Genomic DNA, 26880 nt, shown 5'->3' with positions numbered 1-26880 from the left:
ATTATGATTTAATTATGTATCCATTATTACGTAATTTTTTAATATTTTAATTATTTAGTTATTAGATTGATAGCTGGATCGATAGACTGATAGATACATACGTTACTCATCCCCAACAAAAAAAAATAATGACAAGGAAAATTCATCATAGTAATAATAATTCAGTTATTTATAATTATTTGTAAATATTTGTAATTATTGTTATTCATGGAATTATATTTTAATTTTGTATTTGTTGGTATTTTATTTTATTTTTTTATTTTATTTTATATTTTATTTTAATTTATTTTTTAATTTTATTAAATTATCGATAGATTGACAGATACTTAAATTGATGACATTTTGATGACAAATTATTTGTAATTATTTGTACATATAATTATAATTATATAAATGTAATTATTTTATGTATCAGAATTAATAATTAACAATTATTGAATTTATTGTAACTATTCTTAATTATTTATAATAATATTTGTACTTATTTAATTATGTTATTATTAATTATTAATAATAATTTCTAATATTAATAATAATTGCGAATGTTTTATATTAAATCTGAGTTTTTAACACTCTGTAAAAGGACAGTATGGAAACATATTGCCAGTTTTCTTAATGGAACCCCCCACCCACAAAAAAGTGTAAAATATTAATATTTGATATTGTGTTGTGCTAGTGTACCTCATCTGATTATTTCATGAAATAACGATACCGATTGAATCCATGCTCAGTGGGAATCCATGTTTAAGACGCACCTTCACAGGCGGACTCGTCACTGCTCAGCGAGTGTCCCGGTGGACATTCGCACTCGTAACTGCCTTCCGTGTTGAGACAGGTCCCTCCACGACACAACAGGGGGTTTCGCTCGCATTCGTCGATGTCTGCCAGCCGGCAAGAAGACGGAGGGAAAGGTTCAGCAATGAAGTGTGTGTGTGTGTGTGTGTCAGCCGTCATACCCATGCAGTTCTTCATCATCATGAATCCGCTCTCGTAGCCTTCGAAGCATTCGCACTCAAAGCTGCCGGGCGTGTTGACGCAAGCGCCGTGGCCACACAAGTCCGGGGAGATGCGACACTCGTCGATGTCTGACAGGCAAACACGGGAAAAGGAGCAGTGAGTTGGTGTTTCTCTTCACGCGCCATCCTTTGCCTCCACGACTTCTTCCTTCACCTGTGCAGTTTCTCTCCTCGGCCGTCAGGGCAAAGCCGCTGTTGCAGTGACACTTGAAACTTCCGATGGTGTTCCGGCATGTTCCGTGAGTGCACAGACCCTGGAAGACTTTACACTCGTTCACGTCTGAGGAAGGACACACAGAAATACCATTGTTACCGTCTTCCGATCTACCAGTATTAGGGCCACCTTGGGAGATTTTGAAAATAAAGTGGTAAATATACGAGAAATAAAGTGTGAATATGCATTGTGATCATATATGGTCATACGCGTAGCATCTTCCCGAAGGAAAGAAGGCAAGCTTTTATTTATAACGTGGCAGCAAAACAGAGCAGTTGAGCACTTAGCATTTACATTAGCATGTCTAGCCCGTCTCACTTCCATGTTCCGTACCCCGCCCCCTCCACATGCCCAGCACCAAAGGTCACATAATTCTCCCTCAGCTATGAAATAGCTGTCTCAGGCAATGCCTGTTACGACTGTGCATGGAAATAATCTGAGATTTTCAGAATAAAGCTATTAAATTATGAGAAGAAAGTCATACATTTATGAGAAAAAAATTTACGTAAAAAGTTTACATAACATTATTCTGGTACAAATGTTTGAAATGTTGATAACAATCAAAAAAAATATTTTCATATGTGGAGACTTCAATATTGATCTGCTGAATCCACACAAGAAGAATCCACACTTCTTTCAAGAAGGATCTAGAACAGGGGTGCTCATTAAGTCGATCGCGAGCTACCGGTCGATCGCGGAGGTGGTACTGGTCGATCGCTGGTCGATCGCGGCGTGACATTAAAAAAATATCATCCCAGCATCAATGCCGTCACTTGATTGATATACAGGGCAGCCATTCAGATGACAACTGAATGTTGCCCTTCGGGTGACCAATCAAATCAAACAACGTCTCTAAGTGCAGCAGAACTTACGATGTCAGCCTATCATCCATCGCCGTTACTTGATTGACATACAGGACAACCAGTCAGATGACAACTGAATTTTGACCTTTAGGTCACCGCTCATGCGTAAACAACGATGCAAAGTGCTAAGCTAGTCGGCGAATTGCGAGATTTTAAGCCCTCGCTAAAGTTTATGGTCACTAAAATGAGTGAAGTAGCTGGACCAAGTAAAAAGGCAAAAACTGGACCAAGTAAAAAGGCAAAAAACATATCACTTCCATACGGATATGGAATATTATACGGATATTATGATACGGATATTATCCATGACTGATAAACATTTGGAAGTGTGCTTGAGGCTGGCTATCAGCAGCTACTGTCCGGACTATGCATCCCTGGCTGGTTCAATTCAGTGCAAGTCATCAAAGTGAACTCAGGTAATTACAAAAAATTTTAATAGTTAATTATGTGTGTTTTGCAATATTGGCTCATTTGGTTATGTAAGGTACATCAACATACATTGTACGTACAAATAATCCTCAATACATTTGAAAATAAATAGATGTTTTGCATTTTTGTAGTGGGTAGATCATTTTGACTCGGTCATTTTAAAAGTAGCTCGCATGCTGAAAAAGTGTGAGCACCCCTGATCTAGACGAACAAAAATGGGAGTGTGTGTACAGTGGCACTTTCTTTTTGTCTTGTAAATTTCTGAATTTGTTCTCATAAATTATTTTTTTCTCATAAATTTACAATTTTATTCTCATGAATTAAAAAAATTATTCTCCTAAAAATGTTTCGTACATTTATTCTGTAAATTATAAAGTTCGTAAATAGACTTTATTCTGGTAATATTTCTCTATCCTACCAATCACATCTTGATTTTATTCCCTTTATTTTATATTTCTCCAACCATTTTTTTTCCCCAAATTACAACTGTATTTTGTTTAGTTTGATTCTCATAGTAAAACTTAAAAAAAAAAATGTATTTCAAACCTTTTTTTCCTCATATTACAAGCTCATTCTCATAATATTAAGACTTTCTATTCTCATTAGAAAATGTATTTTTTCTCTTAATATTCAGACTTTATTCCCTTAAAATGACAGCTGTTTTTTCACTTTCTTCTTGTAATGCGGATTTTAGTCTCATAATATTTTGACTTGACGATCATAACAGCAATTGTTTTGTTTTTAAATTTCCAACAATTTCAACTGAATGAACTGAATTATTCCTGTAACATTTTCTTGAAACTAATTATCCAAAAGAGTGTGTGTACAGTGGCAAATATGTGGATGAAGCATAAGAACACTTTCTTTTGTCTTGCAAATTTCTGAATTTGTTCTCATACATTATTTTTTTCTCATAAATTTACAATTTTATTCTCATGAATTAAAAAAATTATTCTCCTTCCTTTATTCTTCCTTTATTCTTCCTTTATTCTTCGTAAATAGACTTTATTCTGGTAATATTTCTCCATCCTACCAATCACATCTACTCAGTTTAAGATTCTACTAAGATTCAGTTTAAGATAAATCTACTCAGATTTAAACCAGGGATGGCTAAACTATATTTTGACTTTATTCCCTTTATTTTATAATATTTCTCCAACCAATTTTTTCCCCAAATTACAACTGTACTTTGTTCATTTTTGACCATTTTCATAGTACGACTTTGAAAGCTTTGAAATATGTATTTCAAAGCTTTTTTCCTCATATTACAAGCTTATTCTCGTAATATTAAGACTTTTTTGTATTTTTTCTCTTAATATTCAGACTTTATTCTCTTAAAATGACAGCTGTATTTCCACTTTCATCTTGTAATCCGGATTTTAGTCTCATAATATTTTGACTTGACGATCATAACAGCAATTGTTTTGTTTTTAAATTTCCAACAATTTCAACTGAATCTTAACTTTATTCCTGTAACATTTTGACATTGTAACATTTTCTTGAAACTAATTATCCAAAAATTACTACTCTATTCATTGTCAAGTTTGTTTCTCATAATATTACTATCACTTGAAAAAAATTATGTCTTTTTGCCTTAATATTCCCACTGTATGTTACTAATAAGAACCTTATTTTTCCTTGTAATATTACGTTATTCTTGTAATTTTCCTCTTTAGATTACATTTGTTTTCTGATTTCTATTTTGACTTTTATTGCTTTAAAATTGCTGCTTATTTAGCAAAGTTTTGCTCTTTTTTTTGGTTGCTAAATTATATTTTTTAAATAATTATAATTATTCGCACTTGGGCCACTCCTGTTTTAAACATATAAATATAATTTAAATCACAAGGTAGAGATAATAGAAAAGGTTCTTATAGCAATAATGAATGAAACCCTTTAACGGCGGCTGGCCTGGATTAGACCACATACGCTACCAGTCAGAAGTCTTTAGACGCTTTCTCATTCAATAACGTGACAAAGTGTCTCCAAACTTTTGACTTTTGGTAGAAGGCGCCTTTGCGTTACCTTTGTAGAAAGGCCGGCCAGTCAGAATGTCCCTGTTAGCAAAACCAGGTCCTCTGGGACAGATGGCTCTGTACTCGGGTGAGCTGGGTTTGGGGCACTCGTCGCAGTCGACCCCCCAGGCGGCCCCCACGGAGCAGCAGCACATGTCCACTCGGTAGCGCCCAGGCAGGGGCTCGCCGCATTCGTCCTCGTGCCACTTCATGTAGCACTGCTCGCTTCGCATGTCTGAACATTGGCGACAAAAATGGCGTCACTACACACATTTCAAACTCAAAGCAGTTGTCTCGATGTCATATACGAGGCCTGGCTTACCCACGCATGTGCGTCCCGTACTGTCCAGAGTCAGACCCTCGGCGCATTCGCAGCGGAAGGAACCCTGAGTGTTCAAGCAGCGACCGTTTGTACACACTCCGGGGAACACCTCACACTCGTTAATGTCTTCGGGGAAGAACATCGACATCGGTTTTAGCACCTGAACGTTCAACTCAGCATCTACCGACTGTCAAAACGTCTTACCTTCACAGACAACACCTTTCATGCGAGCGAATCCTCGAGAACAGGCTGTGTCTACAAGTACAGGAAAAAAACAAACATTTCATTATGAGCAAGAATCGGGAATTGCAGCATTTTGTCAGTCCGCTAATCCCTCACCACTTTCTCACCTCGCTATATCATAAACATATTCATTCATGAATCATTGCTATTTTGTGGTTGAATATGGACCATTACTAGTAAAACAAAAAGCATAAAAATAGCATTCAGTAGACGCATTCAAAGACATTGTGATAATGTGTAGTATTCCACACTGGTCACTAGGTGTCAGTAATCTTACAGTGATGACATAATAGCCATAACTCTCCCAAGTGTAGAGGGGATGGAGCCACCTACTGCGGCCCAGCGAGGTGTACTGTATTCGGGCACATGCTCCAAGCAGACAGTGGGGTCTCTGGAGAAAGTATTTCTGTATAATCTCCTCATCATGGAGCAAATGTCTTCATCGGAAAGTTCATGTTTGTTTACAAGTGCGAAAAAAAAAGGACACATTGATTTGCTCACCTGCACAATACGGATAATCTCGTCTCATTGGAGCATTTTCTTGAAGTCATTCCATACTAAATATGTTGTTATACCCCAGAGACATGATTTACATTTTTTTGTAGGAGACACAAAAAGAGGTGACAGTCGGAGTCACTGTCACTGAAGAAACAAAAACGGCCATGCTAGGTTAATTGGCCACTCCAAATTGTCCATAGGTATGAATGTGAGTGTGAATGGTTGTTTGTCTATATGTGCCCTGTGATTGGCTGGCCACCAGTCCAGGGTGTACCCGCAACCCTCGTAAGGAAAAAGTGGTAGAAAATGAATGAATGAATGAGTATAAAGGTGACTATAGGGGTGTTATATAATGTGTAGAGCTCTCTGATCATGTTTAAAAAAATGTATTTCTATGCTCAAATTATGACATTAATAAATTGGTGGAAATTCAGTGTCTTAAACAACGGCTTACTGTGGCAATGCTCTTTTGATGTAGAATAGATGATGTTTGACATTGCCATCTCTGTTGAATAGACAATCTACGTATGTGTATGGGCAGGACAATGACTCCTTACTGTCTGCCTTTGCGCACTGCTTGCTACGGATATAAACAATCTTTCATTCATCTGTTAAAGCAGTATTTCCCATACAGTTCGTTGGGTAGGATTAAATAAGCTCTGCTTCTTCCTACTCCTTTTCAGAAATACTGAATTGCGCAAGCACGCGGTGCGCCGCGTCCCAAACAAGCGTAGATACTCACCGATCTCGCAGGGCTCACAGGGGCTTCCCCAGGCGGCTCCCAATGTGGAGCAGCACTCGGACTTGAGCGTGGCGCCGTTGATGTTGACCTCGCAGCGGTTGTCCTGTACGGTCAGCCAGCAGGTGCTCTTCATGCTATCTGTGGAGTGACATGCAGAGACGAAGCTTTCTATGACCAAAGTGCTCTGTTGCTTTTGGCAGCCATTTTATTTTTACAACCAAAATGAGTCGTGTTTTATACATTTACCAACCAGTACTGCTCCCAATAGACTATAGACCAGGGGTCTCAAACACGCGGCCCGCGGGCCAAATGTGGCCCGCAGGACACTAGTTTGAGGCCCCCGCCTTGATATGAAAGTTTAATGTTAGTGCAGCCCGCGCAAGTTTGATATGGATGCTGTATGGTATCATGTACCCAGAAAAAAATATTACGTTTGATTCATGTTCATGTTAAAGGTTCAATAACTGTTAATAGTTATCCTCCCTATCCGTGTGGAAGTGGTAAGTTTTTGGCTATTTAAGTTTAAAGGAAATAACTTGAAGGCTACCGTTTAGGTCGCTAGCTCTCTAGTTTGCGAGTTAGCATGTGTCTCAAGACCCTGCAGTTGCGTAATATGTTGTAAATAAAAAAAGTATAAATGTGAGTATAGTTGTGTTTTGTCATGTCTACAGGGCTCTAATAATGCTTTGTTCATTTTAATGTGAAAAAAATCATTTGTCTACCCACCAACTATATGTGGTTTCTTAAGTTTTTATTATTATTATTATATTTATTTATTACTGATTGATTGATTTTCTTTATTCTTGATTTGTTTATTTATTTTTCATCTTATTTTGTGTAGAAAAATAAAAATTAAGATATTTGAGAACAGTGGAATGTTTTATCAGAGCTTTTATTTTAGAAAATCGGAACCAAAGCACTGAGAAAATTTGTATATTTTTCTGTTTTTAATAAATGCGTTTTGTTTTTTTTTGGAAAACCTGATGCGGCCCAGCCTTGCCCAGACCCTAGCTCCAGTGACCCCCAGGATAGACTATGTACATTACATTTGAAGTAAATGAATATCAATTTTGGAAACATTGGACATAATCAAAAAATTTTGTAATTCTAAGTTGTAATTTTTGGAAAATGAGGTTGTGAAAAATGGTATAACATTATGTGAATAAAGTCAAATATTACGGGACTAAAATCATATAACGAGAAAAAAAGGCCAAAATTAAGAGAGAGAAGTTGATACAAAGCCGAGATGCGGTTTCTAGTTTTCAGTACGTGGACCTGGCTGGAAAACGCATGAACACCCCTGACATAAAGGATGTACTACTGGAAGCTTAAGCTGAGTCCATAATGTATGATAATGGGGGTGAAGCATGCAAATATTCATCAGTTAATGACCGTACAGACGCTTGGGGGTGGGCACAGTGGCAGACTACATTTGTCTCTTCGGGTGAAATCTACACTAACGTGTCAAATTAATGAATAGACTCCAAGGTGACTGTTTGTACCGAAAGCTATGCTAACAGTAGATTCGAGAGTGGAGTGTAGTAGTACTTGGCAGAAGCATGTCTTACCCACACAGATGGTGTTGGTAGAGTCCAGCTTGCTCCCGTGGGTGCACTCACAGTTGAAGGACCCAACCACGTTGCGACAGACTCCGTTGACGCACGGGTTCGACTCGCACTCGTTGATATCTGGATGGATTATCCGAGTGGATCAAGCAATCAACAAAGCAAACTTCATGATGACCTTCATTAAAAATAGATGGAAAGCAGGAGGCTATGTGCGTGTGTGTGTGTGTTCACCTTCACATGTCTCTGACTCTGGCTTGAAGACAAAACCTTTAGGACAGGAGCACGTGTACGAGCCAGGAGTGTTTCGGCACAGGCCGTTGTCGCAAAGCAGGCGGTTCACCAAACATTCATTGATGTCTGAGAGAGACGTAAAAAAAGTATTCATTCATGAAACAAGCATTCTAATATTTGCACATATAAGCATCAAAAAGGTTTTTGCAGTATTTATTATATTATGTGCAACTTCCTGATATAATAAAACACCAAAACCCCATAACACGGAACACCTAAATACAAAACGAGTCTAACACAATGTTGTAAAATGAAATGTTGTAAAATGAAATGTTGTAAATTGAAATAAATTTAAAAAACAGCACACCACAAAATACTACAAAACACCATAACACACAACACCATAAAACCAACAAATTTGCAACAGCAAATGTCACAACATGTAAAGTTGCAACAACATAACACAAAATGTTGTACTACAAAACACCATGAAACATCTAAATACAAAACGCTGCACCACAAAATATTGTAGCACAAAATGTTGCAACATGAATTGTCGCAAAACAAAACAGCAAACACAAAATGTCCTACTTTTAAATGCCATAATGCGAAATATCTAAATCGGGAATACACGATGCAACATGAAATGTCATAATGTGCATTAAACACTGCAGCATAAAATGTCAACACAAAATTTCACAACATGAAATGTTGCGAGACACAACTCAACACAACACAAAACCCCGTACTATGAAACGCCATGATGTGACCAACGCCATAATATAACGGCATAGCACAAAATGCTACAAAACAAAACATCCAAGTATAAAACGTCATAACGTAAAACACCATAACATGAAATGCTGTAACACGAAATGTTGCAAAATGGAATGTCATAACATGAAATGTTATGCTAATAAGCTAAACAATGCTATGGCATACAAAAAAATCAAAATACCATAACAAAAAATGTGTAATGTTGCAACACAAAACAGCACAAGGTCGCATAACAAAAAATATAATACAAAAACACAAAATACTTCAACTTAAAAACGTTGCAACATCAAATGTCATAACTTGAAATGTTGCATAAAACGTCGGACTCATAACGTCGCCATAACAGAAAACATATACATACAAAACATCGTAGCACACAATGCTGTAAAATGAAGTTTTAACACAAAACTATAAAAAGGTCAAAACGTTGTAACACAACACCATAAGATGAAATGCTGTAACATGAAATGTAGCAAAGCTACGTGGATGTGGGCAGGTGTTTGACACGTTTTAAGCTAGCTTTTCATCATAAATGTAAAAACTGAGGGCTGCACGGCGGCCGAGTGGTTAGCGCGCAGACCTCACAGCTAGGAGACCAGGGTTCAATTCCACCCTCGGCCATCTCTGTGTGGAGTTTGCATGTTCTCCCTGTGCATGCGTGGGTTTTCTCCGGGTACTCCGGTTTCCTCCCACATTCCAAAAACATGCTAGGTTAATTAGCGACTCCAAATTGTCCATAGTTATGAATGTGAGTGTGAATGGTTGTTTGTCTATATGTGCCCTGGGATTGGCGGGCGACCAGTCCAGGGTGTACCCCGCGAGGATAAGCGGTAGAAAATGAATGAATTCATGTAAAAACTGACTCACCAACACAGTTTTTGCCGCTGGTGTCCGACTCGTAGCCGATGTTACAGATGCAACGGTAACTTCCTCTCAGATTCTCGCATATGCCGTTCTGACAAATGTCTGGGTCCAGGGCGCACTCGTTGATGTCTGGGAAGAAGTCAGTGAAAATGGCTGAAAGTTTCTTCAAGAGCAAGGTGTTTCTTAGATGAAGATTCCACCGACCTCTGCCATCAGCTGTGATGCCAATACCGCTGCTGCACACAGCCTGGAACTCAGCTGCAAGACACAAAAAACGACAGGAATACCGCTAGCAACCTCCAAATGCAACCACTGTGATTTGTGAGGGACCACAAAGTTACCTGAGTTTCTGGACGGGCACGGCTGGCACGGTTCTCCAAATCCGTGTTCGGGGTTGGCGCAGCAGCACTCAGACTTGGTCACCGCTCCGGGGAAGGGACGCGAGCACGTGCCCATCTTGATGGCGCCGTAACATGTGGTCCTCATGTGTGTGTCCACGCACACTCTACCGTCCACGTCAATGGCCAAGCCAGGCGGGCACTCGCAGCGGAAGGAGCCCTCAGAGTTGATGCAGCGGCCGTTCATGCAAATTCCGGGAGTCTGACACTCGTCAATGTCTGGAGGAGGGAAGGAACATCCATTACAAATATTCAATATCACATCACTCTCTGTTTATTTCTTTTTTCCTTTTATTTTCTTTTATGTCCCAGAACACCCATCCTACCGACGCCATAACACGCAAGAAATTTACCTTAAATATCATCCAGGGGGCCACAGATAATTAATCGACTTTGAATATGTGCGTTAGAGAGTTCTAATAATCTTAAAAAGGTACTTCGAAGTGTGACCAAAAACACAACAGAAGGTTTATTTTCACAGTGTGTTGTCACGTTTGTATACATACCAGTGCAGTAGCGTCCATTGGGTGCGAGGGCAAAGCCGGGCTTACAGATGCACTTAAAACTGCCGTCTTCATTGATACACATGCCATTGAGACACATGTTGGTGGTGGCACATTCATCGTGATCTGTAGGAGGAGACCATAAAGCAATGTCAAGGTATATATGTAAACGTTAACGAGGAGAATTGTTGGTAATGAGGAAGACTCGAGTTTCACTGACTCATAGGTGCTCATAGGTGCTCGAGTTTCACTGAATGAGAGGTATTCGAGGAAGACTCGAGTTTCACTGACTCACGGATGCTCGAGGAAGACTCGAGTTTCACTGACTCATAGGTGCTGGAGGAGGAAGACTCGAGTTTCACTGAATGAAGGGTATTCGAGGACGACTCGAGTTTCACTGACTCACCGATGCTCAAGGAAGACTCGAGTTTCACTGAATGACAGGTATTCGAGGAAGACTTGAGTTTCATTGACTCACAGGTGCTCAAGGAAGACTCGAGTTTCACTGACTCATAAGTGCTCGAGGAATACTCAAGTTTCACTGACTCATAGGTACTCGAGGAAGACTCGAGTTTCACTAAATCACAGGTACTCGAGGAAGACTCAAGTTTCACTGACTCACAGCTGCTCAAGGAAGACTCGAGTTTCACTGACTCACAGGTACTCGAGGAAGACTCAAGTTTCACTGAATGACAGGTATTTGGGGAAGACTCGAATTTCACTGACTCACGGGCGCTCGGGGAAGACTCGAGTTTCACTGACTCACAGCTGCTCAAGGAAGACTCGAGTTTCACTGACTCATAGGTGCTTGAGGAAGACTCAAGTTTGACTGAATGACAGGTATTCGAGGAAGTCTCGAGTTTCAACAACTCATAGGTGCTCGAGGAAGACTTGAGTTTCACCGACTCATAGATGCTCAAGGAAGACTCGAGTTTCACTGACTCATAGATGCTCAAGGAAGACTCGAGTTTCACCGACTCATAGATGCTCAAGGAAGACTCGAGTTTCACTGACTCATAGGTGCTCGAGGAAGACTCGAGTTTCACTGACTCATAGGTGCTCGAGGAAGACTCGAGTTTCACTGAATGACAGGTATTCGAGGAAGACTCGAGTTTCATGGCTCATAGGTGCTCAAGGAAGACTCGAGTTTTAACGACTCATAGGTGCTCGAGGAAGACTCGAGTTTCACTGACTCACGAGTGCTCGAGGAAGACTCGAGTTTCACTGACTCATAGGTGCTCGAGGAAGACTCGGGTTTCACTGACTCATAGGTGCTCGAGGAAGACTCGAGTTTCACTGACTCATAGGTGCTTGAGGAAGACTCGAGTTACACTGAATGACAAGTATTCGAGGATGACTGGAGTTACACTGAATGACAGGTATTCGAGGAAGACTCGAGTTTCACTGACTTATAGGTGCTCAAGGAAGACTCGAGTTTCACCGACTCATTGATGCTCAAGGAAGACTGGAGTTTCACAGACTCATAGGTGCTCGAGGAAGACTCGAGTTTCACTGACTCATAGGTGCTCGAGGAAGACTTGAGTTTCAACAACTCATAGGTGCTCGAGGAAGACTTGAGTTTCACTGACTCACGAGTGCTTGAGGAAGACTCGAGTTTCATTGACTCACAGCTGCTCAAAGAAGACTCGAGTTTCACTGACTCATAGGTGCTCGAGGAAGACTCGAGTTACACTGAATGACAGGTATTCGAGGAAGACTCGAGTTTCACTGACCTATAGGTGCTCAAGGAAGACTCGAGTTTCACTGACTCATAGATGCTCAAGGAAGACTCGAGTTTCACTGACTCATAGGTGCTCGAGGAAGACTAGAGTTTTAACGACTCATAGGTGCTCGAGGAAGACTCGAGTTTCACTGACTCACGAGTGCTTGAGGAAGACTCGAGTTTCACTGACTCATAGGTGCTCGAGGAAGACTCGAGTTTGACTGAATGACAGGTATTCGAGGAAGACTCGAGTTTCATGGCTCATAGGTGCTCAAGGAAGGCTCGAATTTCACCGACTCATAGATGCTCAAGGAAGACTCGAGTTTCACTGACTCACAGCTGCTCGAGGAAGACTCAAGTTTAACTGACTCACGGGTGCTCGAGGACGACTTGAGTTTCACTGACTCATAGGTGCTCGAAGAAGACTCGAGTTTCACTGACTCATAGGTGCTCAAGGAAGACTCAAGTTTCACCGACTCATAGGTGCTCAAGGAAGACCCGAGTTTCACTGAATGACTTGGGCGGTTGGGCTTGACCTGGACCCTGGTTCTACCTGCTACTACTCAGTCTCCTTACCAATGCAGTTCTTGCCATCAGGCGTGAGCTCAAAGCCAGCATTGCAGATACACTGGAAGCTTCCCTCTGTGTTGACGCAGCGGCCATTGCGGCACATCACCCCGTTGACAATACACTCATCGATATCTAAAGACAGGAAACGAGGATTTCATTGACACAATATGTACAAGTATTTGTTTATGTCTGCCATACCGATGCAGGCTTGCTTGGTGGGTGTTCCCTGGTAGCCCTCGTGGCATTTGCAGTGATATGAGCCCGGGGTGTTCACACAGTCACCATTGATGCACGGGTTACTCACACATTCATCCACGTCTGCAGAAAGAAGCACAGGTATTCATTTTTGCATATTTATAACCCCATCATCTCCAGTTAAGTTCCACACACTGTCAGAAGATGGCAGTGCAATGCAATGGTAGCAATACTACAGCAGGTCCGTGTAGAAGAGACCTGATATGTGTGGAGTACGTTTCTTACCAATACACTCCCCGCGGACATCCTGCTTGTAGCCCATGTTGCACTCACAGCGGTAACTCGTGGGTGTGGGAATGCAGCGACCATTCAGACACAGATTGGTGAAGTGCTTGCAGATATCGATGGTGTCATTCACCGTGACGGTGCCTGGCGAGACGCAAAGACACATCTAAGTTTCAGTCAACACTCACTAACACGCAAGTTTGCCATTGTAAGTGTACTGGTTAGCTTGGCATGAATTACGTATAACATCAGCATTAACACCATTTAAATATACAGTAAAAAAAACAACAAATAAAGCTATGCTTTAAAAAAAATTAGGTTGGATAAAAAGTTCTCAAAAATATCAAAATGTTATGGGAATAAAGTCACAATTTTTTTTAATGAAAAAGTTGAAATAGTTGTAAAAAAAAAACAATGCAGAAATAAAGTCAAAATATTAAAAGAAAAGAGTTGTATTCTAACAAGAAAACACATTGTAATTGTAGATGCAAAAACTTATAAACTTTTAAAACTTGAAAATTTTTTATTTTAGTGACATTTTAAGGGAAAATTTTGCTTTTTTAAAGTCTTAATATAACGGGAAAAAAACAACAAAATAATAATGTTAAAATTTTATAAAGGGCTTGTGAAAAAAATTATAGTATTACAGGAAAAAAGTAAAAAAATATCATAGGAATAATGTCATAATGTTACAAGAAGAAAATTTACAAAAAGAAAGTTTAAATGTTTGGTAAAATAAAAAATAAAAAAACACAAAACAACACCATTTAAATATACAGTAAAAAAAAATAATATTATGAGAAAGAGACAAAACAACAAATAAAGTTATGCTTTTAAAAAAATTAGGTTGGAAAAAAAGTTATCAAAAATATCAAAATGTTATGGGAATAAAGTCACAATTTTTTTTATGAAAAAGTTGAAATAGTTGTAAAAAAACACAGAAATAAAGTCAAAATATTAAAAGAAAAGAGTTATATTCTAAGAAGAAAACACATTGCAATTGTAGATGCAAAAACTAAAAAAAATAAATTTTAGTGATATTTTAAGGGGAAAATTTGCTTTTTGAAAGTCTTAATATTATGGGAAAAAACAACAAAATAATAATGTTAAAATTTTATAAAGGGCTTGTGAAAAAAATGTATAGTATTACAGGAACAAAGTAAAAAAATATCATAGGAATAATGTCATAATGTTACAAGAAGAAAACTTACAAAAAGAAAGTTTAAATGTTTGGTAAAATAAAAAATAAAAAAACACAAAACAACACCATTTAAATATACAGTAAAAAAATAATATTATGAGAAAGAGACAAAACAACAAATAAAGCTATGCTTTAAAAAAAATTAGGTTGGATAAAAAGTTATCAAAAATATCAAAATGTTATGGGAATAAAGTCACAATTTTTTTTAATGAAAAAGTTGAAATAGTTGTAAAAAAAAACGCAGAAATAAAGTCAAAATATTAAAAGAAAAGAGTTGTATTCTAACAAGAAAACACATTGTAATTGTAGATGCATAAACTTATAAACTTTTAAAACTTGAAAAAATTTAATTTTAGTGACATTTTAAGGGAAAATGTTGCTTTTTTTAAAGTCTTAATATAACGGGAAAAAAACAACAAAATAATAATGTTAAAATTTTATAAAGGGCTTGTGAAAAAAATTATAGTATTACAGGAAAAAAGTAAAAAAAATATCATAGGAATAATGTCATAATGTTACAAGAAGAAAATTTACAAAAAGAAAGTTTAAATGTTTGGTAAAATAAAAAATAAAAAAACACAAAACAACACCATTTAAATATACAGTAAAAAAATAATATTATGAGAAAGAGACAAAACAACAAATAAAGCTATGCTTTAAAAAAAAATTAGGTTGGATAAAAAGTTATCAAAAATATCAAAATGTTATGGGAATAAAGTCACAATTTTTTAAATTAAAAAGTTGAAATAGTTGTAAAAAACAAATAAAGTCAAAATATTAAAAGAAAAGAGTTATATTCTAAGAAGAAAACACATTGCAATTGTAGATGCAAAAACTTATAAACTTTTAAAACTAAAAAGAATGTAATTTTAGTGATATTTTAAGGGAAAAAATTGCTTTTTGTAAGTCTTAATATTATGGGAAAAAACTACAAAATAATAATGTTATAATTGTATAAAGGGCTTGTGAAAAATGTATTACAAGAACAAAGTAAAAATAATATCATAGGAATAATGCATTAATGTTACAAGAAGAAAATTTATTTTTTACCATATTTTCCCAAGAAAGATTAAATGTTTGGTAAAATAAAAAATAAAAAAACAGCAGAAATGGACGACAAAATAGGTGTAATTTTTACTGACTCACAGCTGCTCGAGGAAGACTCGAGAATAAAGTCAAAATATTCAAGGAAAAAGCTGTATCTTAACAAGAATACAGCTGTGCAATTATGTAATTTTTCAAATGGGTTATGAAAAAAGGTCTTTTGACTCTATGACCGTGGCTAGAAAAAATTTGGACACCCTTGGGCTCCAGGATCAGGATCCAATAGAAACTGGATGGATGATAAAGAGCAGCTGACCTATTGGGTGGGTTATATGTCCTCCTCCATTGCCTCCAAACGTTCCTCCATTCCCGCCAAAGCCGCCTCCGTTGCCTCCATTCCCTCCGAAACCTCCTCCGTTGCCTCCGAAGCTTCCTCCGTTGCCGCCGAAGCCACCTCCACCGTTGCCGCCGATACCTCCGTTCCCGTTAGGCATACCGGGGAACTTGTACCCGTAGCCGTTGTTGCCGGGGAAGTGTCCATTGGGGTAGCCGTTCGGGGGGCCGTGTCCCTGAGGAAGGCCCACGATGCACAAACGACGGAATTCGTCTAGGAGATAGAGAGGCGAGCAACGATGATATAATAAGATGTATGTATGCATGGCACGGAAAGGAATTTGTGGAGGGTTTGGCATTCCGTTGGGCATGACTGTGGAAAGGAATACAGTCTTGACGCTCACCAGAGCCTCTCACTGGGCACATCTCAGGGATCTGCCCCAACGCCCAACAGCGGCCGGTGTCGCAGCAACACTGCATCTTGGTGAACTGGCCCGTCTGCTCTGCTGCACATCGACCGTTGGCCAGGGCGGAGAAACAGGTGCCCACGCGCTGGTCTGCAAGAGAATTGGACATATGGGATGGTTTCATCTCACCGTGTGAGTTAATACTAGCTACCAGCTACCAGCTACCAGCTACCAGCTACCAGCTACCAGCTACCAGCTACCAGCTACCAGCTACTACTATAAGTATAACTTATTGCACAACAACAAAAGTTTTCAGGTGCTAAAGAATACTACTATTACAGTAATCACTTGTCACTTCAGTCTTTGAATACCACAACTTCACTCTTGTTCCAAAATAATAATAATAATCATGCTTTTGTGTGGTTGAAATCCCTCAAGTACAACATGTTCAAGGCCCCTGGGCACTTCTCAGACAGTCCCATTATAATGGGTTTATGCAAATGGGTCGTACTTGGGACGATTCACATCCATGACAATGGGCTACCAGTCTACTAGTACTTGGCAACCCTACTAGCATCTACTACTAGTACCTGGCAGCCCCATTGGCAACCCTACTTGCTACTATCTACCTACTATCTACTTGTACCTTACTTTCTGGTGTCTACTAGTACCTGGAAGCCCTACTGGCGGTCCTATTGGCGGCCCGTCTGGTGTCTACTAGTACGGGGAAGACCCTGTGAGTGTCTACTAGTACCCGGAAGCCCTACTAGCCCCTACGAGTACCTGGCAGCCCTACTAGTGTCTACTAGTACCCTACTGGCATCTCCTAGTACCTGGCAGTCCCACTGGCGGCCTTACTGGTGTCTACTAGTACGGGGATGGCCCTGTGAGTGTCTACTAGTACCTGGAAGCCCTACTAGCCCCTACGAGTACCCGGCAACCCTACTAGTGTCTACTAGCATCTACTAGTACCCTACTGGCCTATCCTAGTACCTGGCAGTCCCACTGGCGGCCCTACTGGTGTCTACTAGTACGGGGAAGGCCCTGTGAGTGTCTACTAGTAGCTGGAAGCCCTACTAGCCCCTATGAGTACCCGGCAGCCTTACTAGTGTCTACTAGCATCTACTAGTACCCTACTGGCGTCTCCTAGTACCTGGCAGTCCCACTGGCGGCCCTACTGGTGTCTACTAGTACGGGGATAGCCCTGTGAGTGTCTACTAGTACCTGGAAGCCCTAGTAGCCCCTACGAGTACCCAGCAGCCCTACTAGTGTCTACTAGCATCTACTAGTACCCTACTGGCCTATCCTAGTACCTGGCAGTCCCACTGGCGCCCTACTGGTGTCTACTAGTACGGGGATGGCCCGGTGAGTGTCTACTAGTACCTGGAAGCCCTACTAGACCCTACGAGTACCCGGCAGCCCTACTAGTGTCTACTAGCATCGACTAGTACCCTACTGGCATCTCCTAGTACCTGGCAGTCCCACTGGCGGCCCTACTGGTGTCTCCCTAATGGTGTCTACTAGTATGGGGATAGCCCTGTGAGTGTCTACTAGTACCTGGAAGCCCTACTAGCCCCTACGAGTACCCGGCAGCCCTACTAGTGTCTACTAGCATCTACTAGGACCCTACTGGCATCTCCTAGTACCTGGCAGTCCCACTGGCGGCCCTACTGGTGTCTACTAGTACGGGGATGGCCCTGTGAGTGTCTACTAGTACCTGGAAGCCCTACTAGTGTCTACTAGCATCTACTAGTACCCTACTGGCATCTCCTAGTACCTGGCAGTCCCACTGGCGACCCTACTGGTGTCTACTGGTACGGGGAAGGCCCTATGAGTGTCTACTAGTACCTGGAAGCCCTACTAGCCCCTACGAGTACCCGGCAGCCCTACTAGTGTCTACTAGCATCTACTAGTACCCTACTGGCATCTCCTAGTACCTGGCAGTCCCACTGGCGACCCTACTGGTGTCTACTAGTACGGGGAAGGCCATGTGAGTATCTACTAGTACCTGGAAGCCCTACTAGACCCTACGAGTACCCGGCAGCCCTACTAGTGTCTACTAGCATCGACTAGTACCCTACTGGCATCTCCTAGTACCTGGAAGCCCTACTGGCGGCCCTACTGGTGTCTACTAGTACGGGGATGGCCCTGTGAATGTCTACTAGTACCTGGAAGCCCTAGTAGCCCCTACCAGTACCCGGCAGCCCTACTAGTGTCTACTAGCATCTACTAGTACCCTACTGGCGTCTCCTAGTACCTGGCAGTCCCACTGGTGGCCCTACTGGTGTCTCCCTACTGGTGTCTACTAGTACGGGGAAGGCCCTGTGAGTGTCTACTAGTACCTGGAAGCCCTACTAGCCCCTACGAGTAACCGACAGCCCAACTAGTGTCTACTAGCATCTACTAGGACCCTACTGGCATCTCCTAGTACCTGGCAGTCCCACTGGTGACCCTACTGGTGTCTACTAGTACGGGGATTGCCATGTGAGTGTCTACTAGTACCTGGAAGCCATACTAGCGTCTACGAGTACCCGGCAGCCCTACTAGTGTCTACTAGCATCTACTAGGACCCTACTGGCATCTCCTAGTACCTGGCAGTCCCACTGGCGGCCCTACTGGTGTCTACTAGTATGGGGATGGCCCTGTGAATGTCTACTAGTACCTGGAAGCCCTACTAGACCCTACGAGTAACCGGCAGCCCTACTAGTGTCTACTAGCATCTACTAGTACCCTACTGGCATCTCCTAGTACCTGGCAGTCCCACTGGCGGCCCTACTGGTGTCTACTAGTACGGGGAAGGCCATGTGAGTGTCTACTAGTACCTGGAAGCCCTACTAGACCCTACGAGTACCCGGCAGCCCTACTAGTGTCTACTAGCATCGACTAGTACCCTACTGGCATCTCCTAGTACCTGGAAGCCCTACTGGCGGCCCTACTGGTGTCTACTAGTACGGGGATGGCCCTGTGAATGTCTACTAGTACCTGGAAGCCCTACTAGTGTCTACTAGCGTCTACTAGTACCCTAGTAAATGAGGTGAAATGTGACAGAGTAGGCCATATCACTTTGGGACTGCGTTCTAGGTGTCATTGCAGGTGTACAAGAGTGCGGCTGGAGTGGCAGGGGCGTGGCCATGGAAGCAACAGGCTGCACACTTCAATTAGAAAGGGCAGTCGTTAAAAACCCCAGCTCATAAAACGAGTCGTTCTTTTCCAGCCGTGCCACCGTTATGACACACATGCATGAAAAGGTTTCTGGGTAATAGCTCCTCTCAGAACACGGCCTACGGGTGCCCTGCGCAACCTCCGTGGTGGGTGGGGAGGAAGTTCCTATATGGGCTGGAAGGGGGAAAGGTTGACTGGGGTCTCCACTAAGAAGTTCCAGTGGGACGGGTCAGGGTCAGTGGAGCAGCAGTTGAAAGTGGCCATTTTACCATTTCCCTCACTCTCCATAAGGATGAATGCATACTGTATGTACTGTACCTGTGGGGGCACATTAAAGCATTATTGGGGGTGGGGCGCTCATGTCCATTATCTCACTAATGAGCTAGCAGTCTGGAATGAATCAGTTCCATGTGGGCCAATTTTTGCCTGATTCCAGCGTGACAGGGCATTAGGATCTGATTACTGCCACGCCCTCTCTACAGCCCCCTACCCCCCCCATGACAACACAGACCACATCCAACATGGACCCAGTTGACTTTACCGTTACCGTACCAGGAATACTACAAATATGTTCCCTTAGCGTATAATGCGATTTATTTACTGTACATGTTCCATAGCTCCTCCTAGATATTACATTAGACCAAGGGTCTCAAACTAGCGTCTCGCGGGCCGCTGAGACCCCCACCTTGATACCAAAGTTTAATGTTGAAATGACAGCTTAAAGCTGTGTGCACACCGGACACAATTAACATGATTTTTGCCCCCGCCCATACTGTTACCCTACCCTGTTACCCCGCCCTGTTTTGCTTTGGATTAGCAATGAAGCTAAAGGCTACAAATAAATGCAGGAAATGATTTGGAATAAAAACGGAAAATACACGTCAAGATCAAACATGTTGTTAAAGTTACGACGCTGCTCCCAGATGGAACTGAGTACGATGCTAACTTGCTAATTGGGTCAAATGATTAAGTTTCATTAATGTTCATGTTAAAGGTTAAATAACTGCTAATACTCTACATTTTAATCTGAAAAAAATAATTTCTCTACCAACTGTATGTGGTTTCTTACGTTTTTCTTATTTGCTGTTTTATTATTATTTTACTTATTTATTACTGATTGATTGATTTATTGTCTTTATTCTTAATTTGTTTATTTTTTAAAATTTTATTTTGTGTATAGAAAAATAAAAATGAAGATATTTGAGAACAGTGGAATGTTTTATGAGATATTTTGGTGTGGAAAACCGGAACCGGAAAGTACTGAAAAAGTGTAGGGTATAGCAGAAGCAAAAGCATTGAAGATAGTTTTTTTATTGATTTTTTTTTCCAGTTTTTAATAAATGCGTATTGATTTTTTTTCCAGTTTTTAATAAATGCGTATATTTTTTTTTTTTGAAAACCTGATGCGGCCCGGCTTCACCCAGAACCTAGCTCCGGTGGCCCCCAGGTAAATTGAGTTTGAGACTCCTGCATTAGACGATCTTTGACTGGAGTTTTTCTTAGTACTTGAAAACAGCAAATCGCTCCTGTCAAATAGAGGATCTCAGACAAGCTTTTTTTTCTCAATGGATCATAATAAGCACCGCAGCGCTCCTAGGATCTTTGACTATAACGTTTTTGCACAAGATCCTTAAAAACAGCAGAGCAGTCCTGCCGTATAGAGGATCTTCGACAAGTGTTTTTGTAGCAGCTCTTTAAAAACATCAAAAAACATAAATAGTAGCAGATCAACATTAAAGTGTTTTTGCCAAAGCTGTCATACATAGTAAAGCATCTTTGACAAATGTTTTTTGTTTGAAGGTCCTTGCATGCACCATTGTATGTGGGCTAACTTCTTCCATGCCGCATGGTTGAATGGATACTTTATTAAAATCCAAGAGATAGACCCCTGTATTGTATTGTTCCCTTTTCCCGCGGCACAACCCCACGTTACTTGATGCTAGCACTCTGTCTTGATGCTAGCACACACATCAAACAGCGACATCATCATCTTTTCTCTGAAAAAAAAAACTCCAGGCTGGTACTGGTGGATGGTGGATCTGTATTCAATTAGTGCTTTTAACTTGATGTTGTTCCTGTTAGTTTTACACAATACATAACAAATAAGACACGCTAGCGTTTTTGCAACAGGCCCTTAAAAACAGCAGGGTGTTCCTGTCATATAGAGGATATTTGATGAGTGGAGAAAGCTCCATTCACTGATGGAAAGAAGCTGCTGCCTCTAACATGTCCAACCAAGCAAGAAACCACCATCAGCAGCAGCAACCTAAAAGTGGGGCTGAACTGAGGCCGAGATGGGGGTGCGACTCGGGATCACGGACTGGGAATATTCCCAGGTGACATATCAGTGAGATATGCTGGCGGGTCTGCTTTTCTTTATCGGTCTCCCCCACATTTTGTCTGCTCCAGTTTGGAAGCGGGACAAAGGCCGAGGAAGGATGTAACGGGACAGCTGGAGAGGAGCCTGCCCGCAAAGAAAAGACGCCGGCTTTGGAGAATGCAACAATGTTGGCAAAAAAAATGAATGATTTACTATATAGAGTATATTAAAAACATAGACAGACAATAAATCCAAGTATCAAACCAACTACAGTAAACCTCGGATATATCGGACTCGGATATATCGGAAATTCGCTCACAACGGACAGATAAAAAAGAACCGATTTTTCTGTAATGCATTTCCAATAAAAAATCATTGCATATATCGGATTTTTTATAACGGATTTCGCCTATTTCTGACAAAATCTCCAGTCCTGTTCCAATGCATTTCCGTTAAATTTCCCTCGCATATATCGGATGGCCGCATCGTGGCGCTCCGATTCGCCGAATCGTGACAGGCCGCTATACGACGTCATTTGCAGCGTTGCCTGCGCGTCCAGGTACATTGGAAACATAGTCAAGGAAGTGCCTTTTTATAACGGATAAAATCCGATTTACGCATATACCGGATATAAATCCGATATATGCGTAAAACGGACATTTTCCGGTATACGCATATAACGGATTTCGCTTATATCGGACAAAACCAGTGGGAACAATTGAATCCGATATATCCGAGGTTTACTGTAGAAGACTTGGGTTGATTGACCGCCGCGCCCCCTTTCCACGAGACACCATGTGACCAAACCTAAGTGGACATTTTTGGTTCTCCTTGGCCGAGGCGTGTTTTCATTGCCCCGTGCTTCCAATTAAGGGAAATATTTGATACTTTGGACTGTTGAACCGAGCCGCAGAAGGCCTGCTCTTGTTTCGACATGACTGCTCCGACGCACAGAGCAGTTTCTCAGCGTTTGGTGAGGAAATCAAAAACGGAGAGCAATTTTGCACGGGGGACATGACCTCAGCCCCGGCAGACGCCTTTGGGATGACAGGAGTTATTGTACGACTAAACTATGAAGTGATTCCAAAGGGGAGCAAGGGTCTGTAAATGTCTCACTAAATCATGTGGAAAGGCTGAAAGGTTTGCGTATTCATCATTATAGATGATGGATGGATTACACATGTACTTTATGTACAGTACATGTAAAGTATGCGGTCATTATACAGTAGTTTTGCTGAATTCAAAAATCTAACAGCCCCTCGCTACCGTCATTCAATGTCCTCATTAACATATGTGGCGCCCCCCTATGGCTTGTGCTGAAAATGCTTTGGAAGACTATTCCTATTCTTAGGAATAGAAGGGTTACACCATAGGGAGTCCTACTTTTTTCCCATGCCTGTATAGCAGGGAGGTCCAAAACAAACAAAAAAAGTCATAATTTTAAGAGAATATTATTATTATTATTATTATTATTATTATTATTATTATTATTATTATTATTATTATTATTATTATTATTATTATTATTATTATTATTATTATTATTATTATTATTATTATTATTATTATTATTATTAAAATAATAATCATAATGTCATGGGATAAAATAACATCATTTTAGTAGCGTAAAGTTAAAATATTCAAGAAAAATGTCGAAACAAAGTCGTAATATCATGAGAAACAAACAAAACAACAAAAATTAAAATTTTGAAATCAAAATTAAATGTTGTAAATGTAAAATAAATAATAAGAATGGAAATAAAAGTTGAAATAGTTGGAAAAAAACAACGGCACAAAAGGAAAAAAATGAACAAATGATAGAAATAACAATGAGAAATTAGTCACAATTTCACGAGAATACACTCGTAATATTGTGTCATTTTAGTAGCATAAAGTTTAAATATTCCCCCACAATATTATTATTATTTTTTCATATTTTTCGCAAAATTAGGGAAAAGGTTACAATATAATGGGAATAAAGACCCAATATTATGGGAATAAAGTGCATTAATAAATTATTTTTAAAAAGTAGTATTTTAAAAAGTAACAAAATATTTGCAAAAGACTGAAATTCATAATAATATTACGACTATGCTGATAATACTACTAGTACTTTTCACCTATATCACAAAGCCGAGATTTTTTATCAAAGCGACTGTTGATACTGTTGATGATTTTTTCATTCTTTCAGCATGTGGCCCTTGGAGGAAAAGTTTGGTGATTTCAATGTACATGTATCCCTTTCAATTGTATAGTAGTAGTATATATACTTGTATATAGTAGTATAGTACAGTAAACCTCGGATATATCGGATTCAATTGTTCCCACTGGTTTTGTCCGAAGCGAAATCCGTTATATGCGTATACCGGAAAATGTCCGTTTTAGGCATATATCGGATTTATATCCGGTATATGCGTAAATGGGATTTTATCCGTTATAAAAAGGCACTTCCTTGACTATGTTTCCAATGTACCTGGACGCGCAGGCAACGCTGCAAACACTGCAAATGACGTCGTATAGCGGCCTGTCACGATTCGGCGAATCGGAGCGCCACGATGCGGCCATCCGATATATGCGAGGGAAATTTCATGGAAATGCATTGGAACGGGACTGGAGATTTTGTCCGAAATAGGCGAAATCCGTTATAAAAAATCCGATACATGCAATGAATTTTTATTGGAAATGCATTACAGAAAAATCGATTCTTTTTTATCTGTCCGTTGTGAGCGAATTTCCGATATATCCGAGTCCGATATATCCGAGGTTTACTGTAGTAGTAGTATAAGCATCATGCATTGTTTTCTGCACGGAACAAACGAATTGGAGTTATGTTGTTCCCTATGGCAAAAATGCTTTCAGTTTTCCCATGATTGTGTTTTAGACAAACGCTTTGGAAAAGACTTTGGAAAAGACCAAATCCGAGGTTCCACTGTCTTTTCCAAGCGTCTCGGCTTAGACTGATGTCATATTTATTAACACACAATAAAAAGGCCACACTCAAATGATGTCTATTTGCTACAAATTATGGCAGGCTATTTGTACCAAATCCGACTAAGTCCGTGCCAGAACAGACCTTTTAATGCTTAATGTGGTTACTTTTTTGTATTTTCAATGTTTCTACCCTAATATAAACCCATAAATCAACACCGAATAACACATTATGCGTGGGATTTAGGAGGAAAAGCATTTCCTTAGATGAAGACGGTTCTATTCCATCATTGCGGGATGAATCTTATAAGTTAACACCTGGTTGTGTTTGGCTGTGCTTGACTTGAGGAACACATTAACACCTGGTAACGTTTCATGGGGCGCGTCACAGTGAGGTATCCGTCTCACAGCATGTGCAAATTAATGCTGTGGAGGCCAAAGAGTACACAAAAAGCGTGTTTGTCAGCGAGCCAGTCTGACTCATCGCATGCACGCTCGTGGCACGTCCATCCATGAGGACGGATGAGAGCCTGGGAATGTTGTCCGGACACACACTCACTCACCCACGCATCTGGAGCCGTCGGTGCTGGAGATGTAACCTCGCGGGCAGGTGCAGACGTAACTGCCGGCCGTGTTGGTGCACTCGCCGCCATCGCACACGCCGGGGATGGTGCTGCATTCGTCAATGTCTGAAAAAAACATTGTGTAAAAAGAACAAGTGTACGACTTTTTGCTGGAGAGGCTAAAGGAGGTGATGATGTAACTCCTCACCAATGGATTATGCTTGGGAGAAATCTTAATGCCATAAAAACGGCCTGCATGCACACCCACACACATTCAGTTCAGTTCCAAATGTTCAAATTGTACATGAGATGTGTCTTTTCACAAAATCTTTTTTTATTTGGGAACTCATATTTTCCTGAAAGTTACTGCTGATTACGAGAGAACTGAAAAAGGTAGAAACAAACAGTTTTTTCTGATGACATCCGTGAGTTCAATCCTTCTTTTGTAGCTTCCATGTTTATATAGTGGGCGGCACGGCAGTCTAGTGGTTAGCGCGCAGACCTCACTGCTAGGAGACCAGGGTTCAATTCCACCCTCGGCCATCTCTGTGTGGATGTTCTCTCCGGGTACTCCGGTTTCCTCCCACATTCAAAAAAAAACATGCTAGGTTAATTGGCGACTCCAAATTGTCCATAGGTATGAATGTGAGTGTGAATGGTTGTTTGTCTATATGTGCCCTGTGATTGGCTGGCGACCAGTCCAGGGTGTACCCCGCCTCTCGCCCGAAGACAGCCGGGATAGGCTCCAGCACCCCCGCGACCCTCGTGAGGAAAAAGCGGTAGAAAATGAATGAATGAATGTGTGATGGAAAATTTTATATTTCACAGGTATAACTTAGGTTACACATTGTGTGAATTACTTTATGGCCTTTTGAAGAGCTTCAACATTTGCATCCGAGCACATCCTGCTGTCCCTTCAAGGATGGTGGCACAGCAGGAGGCTATCTGTAACCTGGGGTTAGGGGCAGTGTCGGAGGAGGTCATTCTTTGATCAAAGCTTTACCTTCATGGGATAAGGGGACATCAAGAGGTCCCACCAAATGGCTGACCCTAGGAGGTTGTCTCGCATGGGTGTGACAAACCGTGCCAGAAGATTGGGTGTGTAGACTAACCCCCATACATGAGGGTGGCATCGGGGGAGTCACATGAATGTCTCTTTTCTATTGTAATGTAAATCATTTGCATGCTATGGAGTATAAAAGTTCCCGCCAAGAGGCCACTCTTGGCCAGACACCTACAGACCGCCATGCATACTGTGTGTTGTCTGACCCCTTTGTTTTGCAAAGGTAATAAAAACTGCCAGAGCTATGTATTTATTTCAGGCATTCTCTATCCTACTTAGGATGATAGAAATTTTTTCCACAACAATTTGGTGTCAGAAGTGGGATTCCTTGGCTGATTGGATCTGGACCTGTGGTGGACAGCGACTGATCATCCTGGAATTAATTTTTTCCTCCAGCCTCTCT

General features: G+C 40.7%; 1 protein-coding gene across 9 annotated transcripts in view; it reads right to left on the bottom strand.

Annotated features, from left to right (window-relative positions):
- The window catches only part of fbn2b (fibrillin 2b), a 145385-nt gene that overhangs the window by 36046 nt on the left and 82459 nt on the right, over positions 1 to 26880 (bottom strand). For all 9 annotated transcript variants that reach the window (XM_058073248.1, XM_058073249.1, XM_058073252.1 and 6 more), the window contains 19 exons: positions 25415 to 25540; positions 16439 to 16591; positions 16018 to 16308; positions 13457 to 13600; positions 13175 to 13294; positions 12983 to 13108; positions 10687 to 10809; positions 10124 to 10399; positions 9987 to 10040; positions 9786 to 9911; positions 8142 to 8267; positions 7911 to 8030; positions 6343 to 6480; positions 5064 to 5114; positions 4860 to 4985; positions 4548 to 4772; positions 1171 to 1296; positions 957 to 1085; positions 756 to 881 (listed from right to left, as the gene is read on the bottom strand). In XM_058073248.1, coding sequence (XP_057929231.1) covers positions 756 to 881; positions 957 to 1085; positions 1171 to 1296; positions 4548 to 4772; positions 4860 to 4985; positions 5064 to 5114; positions 6343 to 6480; positions 7911 to 8030; positions 8142 to 8267; positions 9786 to 9911; positions 9987 to 10040; positions 10124 to 10399; positions 10687 to 10809; positions 12983 to 13108; positions 13175 to 13294; positions 13457 to 13600; positions 16018 to 16308; positions 16439 to 16591; positions 25415 to 25540 — 2706 coding nt within the window. The remainder of the gene's footprint in view (positions 1 to 755; positions 882 to 956; positions 1086 to 1170; positions 1297 to 4547; positions 4773 to 4859; positions 4986 to 5063; positions 5115 to 6342; positions 6481 to 7910; positions 8031 to 8141; positions 8268 to 9785; positions 9912 to 9986; positions 10041 to 10123; positions 10400 to 10686; positions 10810 to 12982; positions 13109 to 13174; positions 13295 to 13456; positions 13601 to 16017; positions 16309 to 16438; positions 16592 to 25414; positions 25541 to 26880) is intronic.

This window comes from Doryrhamphus excisus, chromosome 5 (assembly GCF_030265055.1).
Source record: "Doryrhamphus excisus isolate RoL2022-K1 chromosome 5, RoL_Dexc_1.0, whole genome shotgun sequence".
In the NCBI taxonomy this organism is placed as follows: Eukaryota; Metazoa; Chordata; class Actinopteri; order Syngnathiformes; family Syngnathidae; genus Doryrhamphus; species Doryrhamphus excisus.
This window is presented reverse-complemented; position numbering and strand designations above follow the sequence as displayed.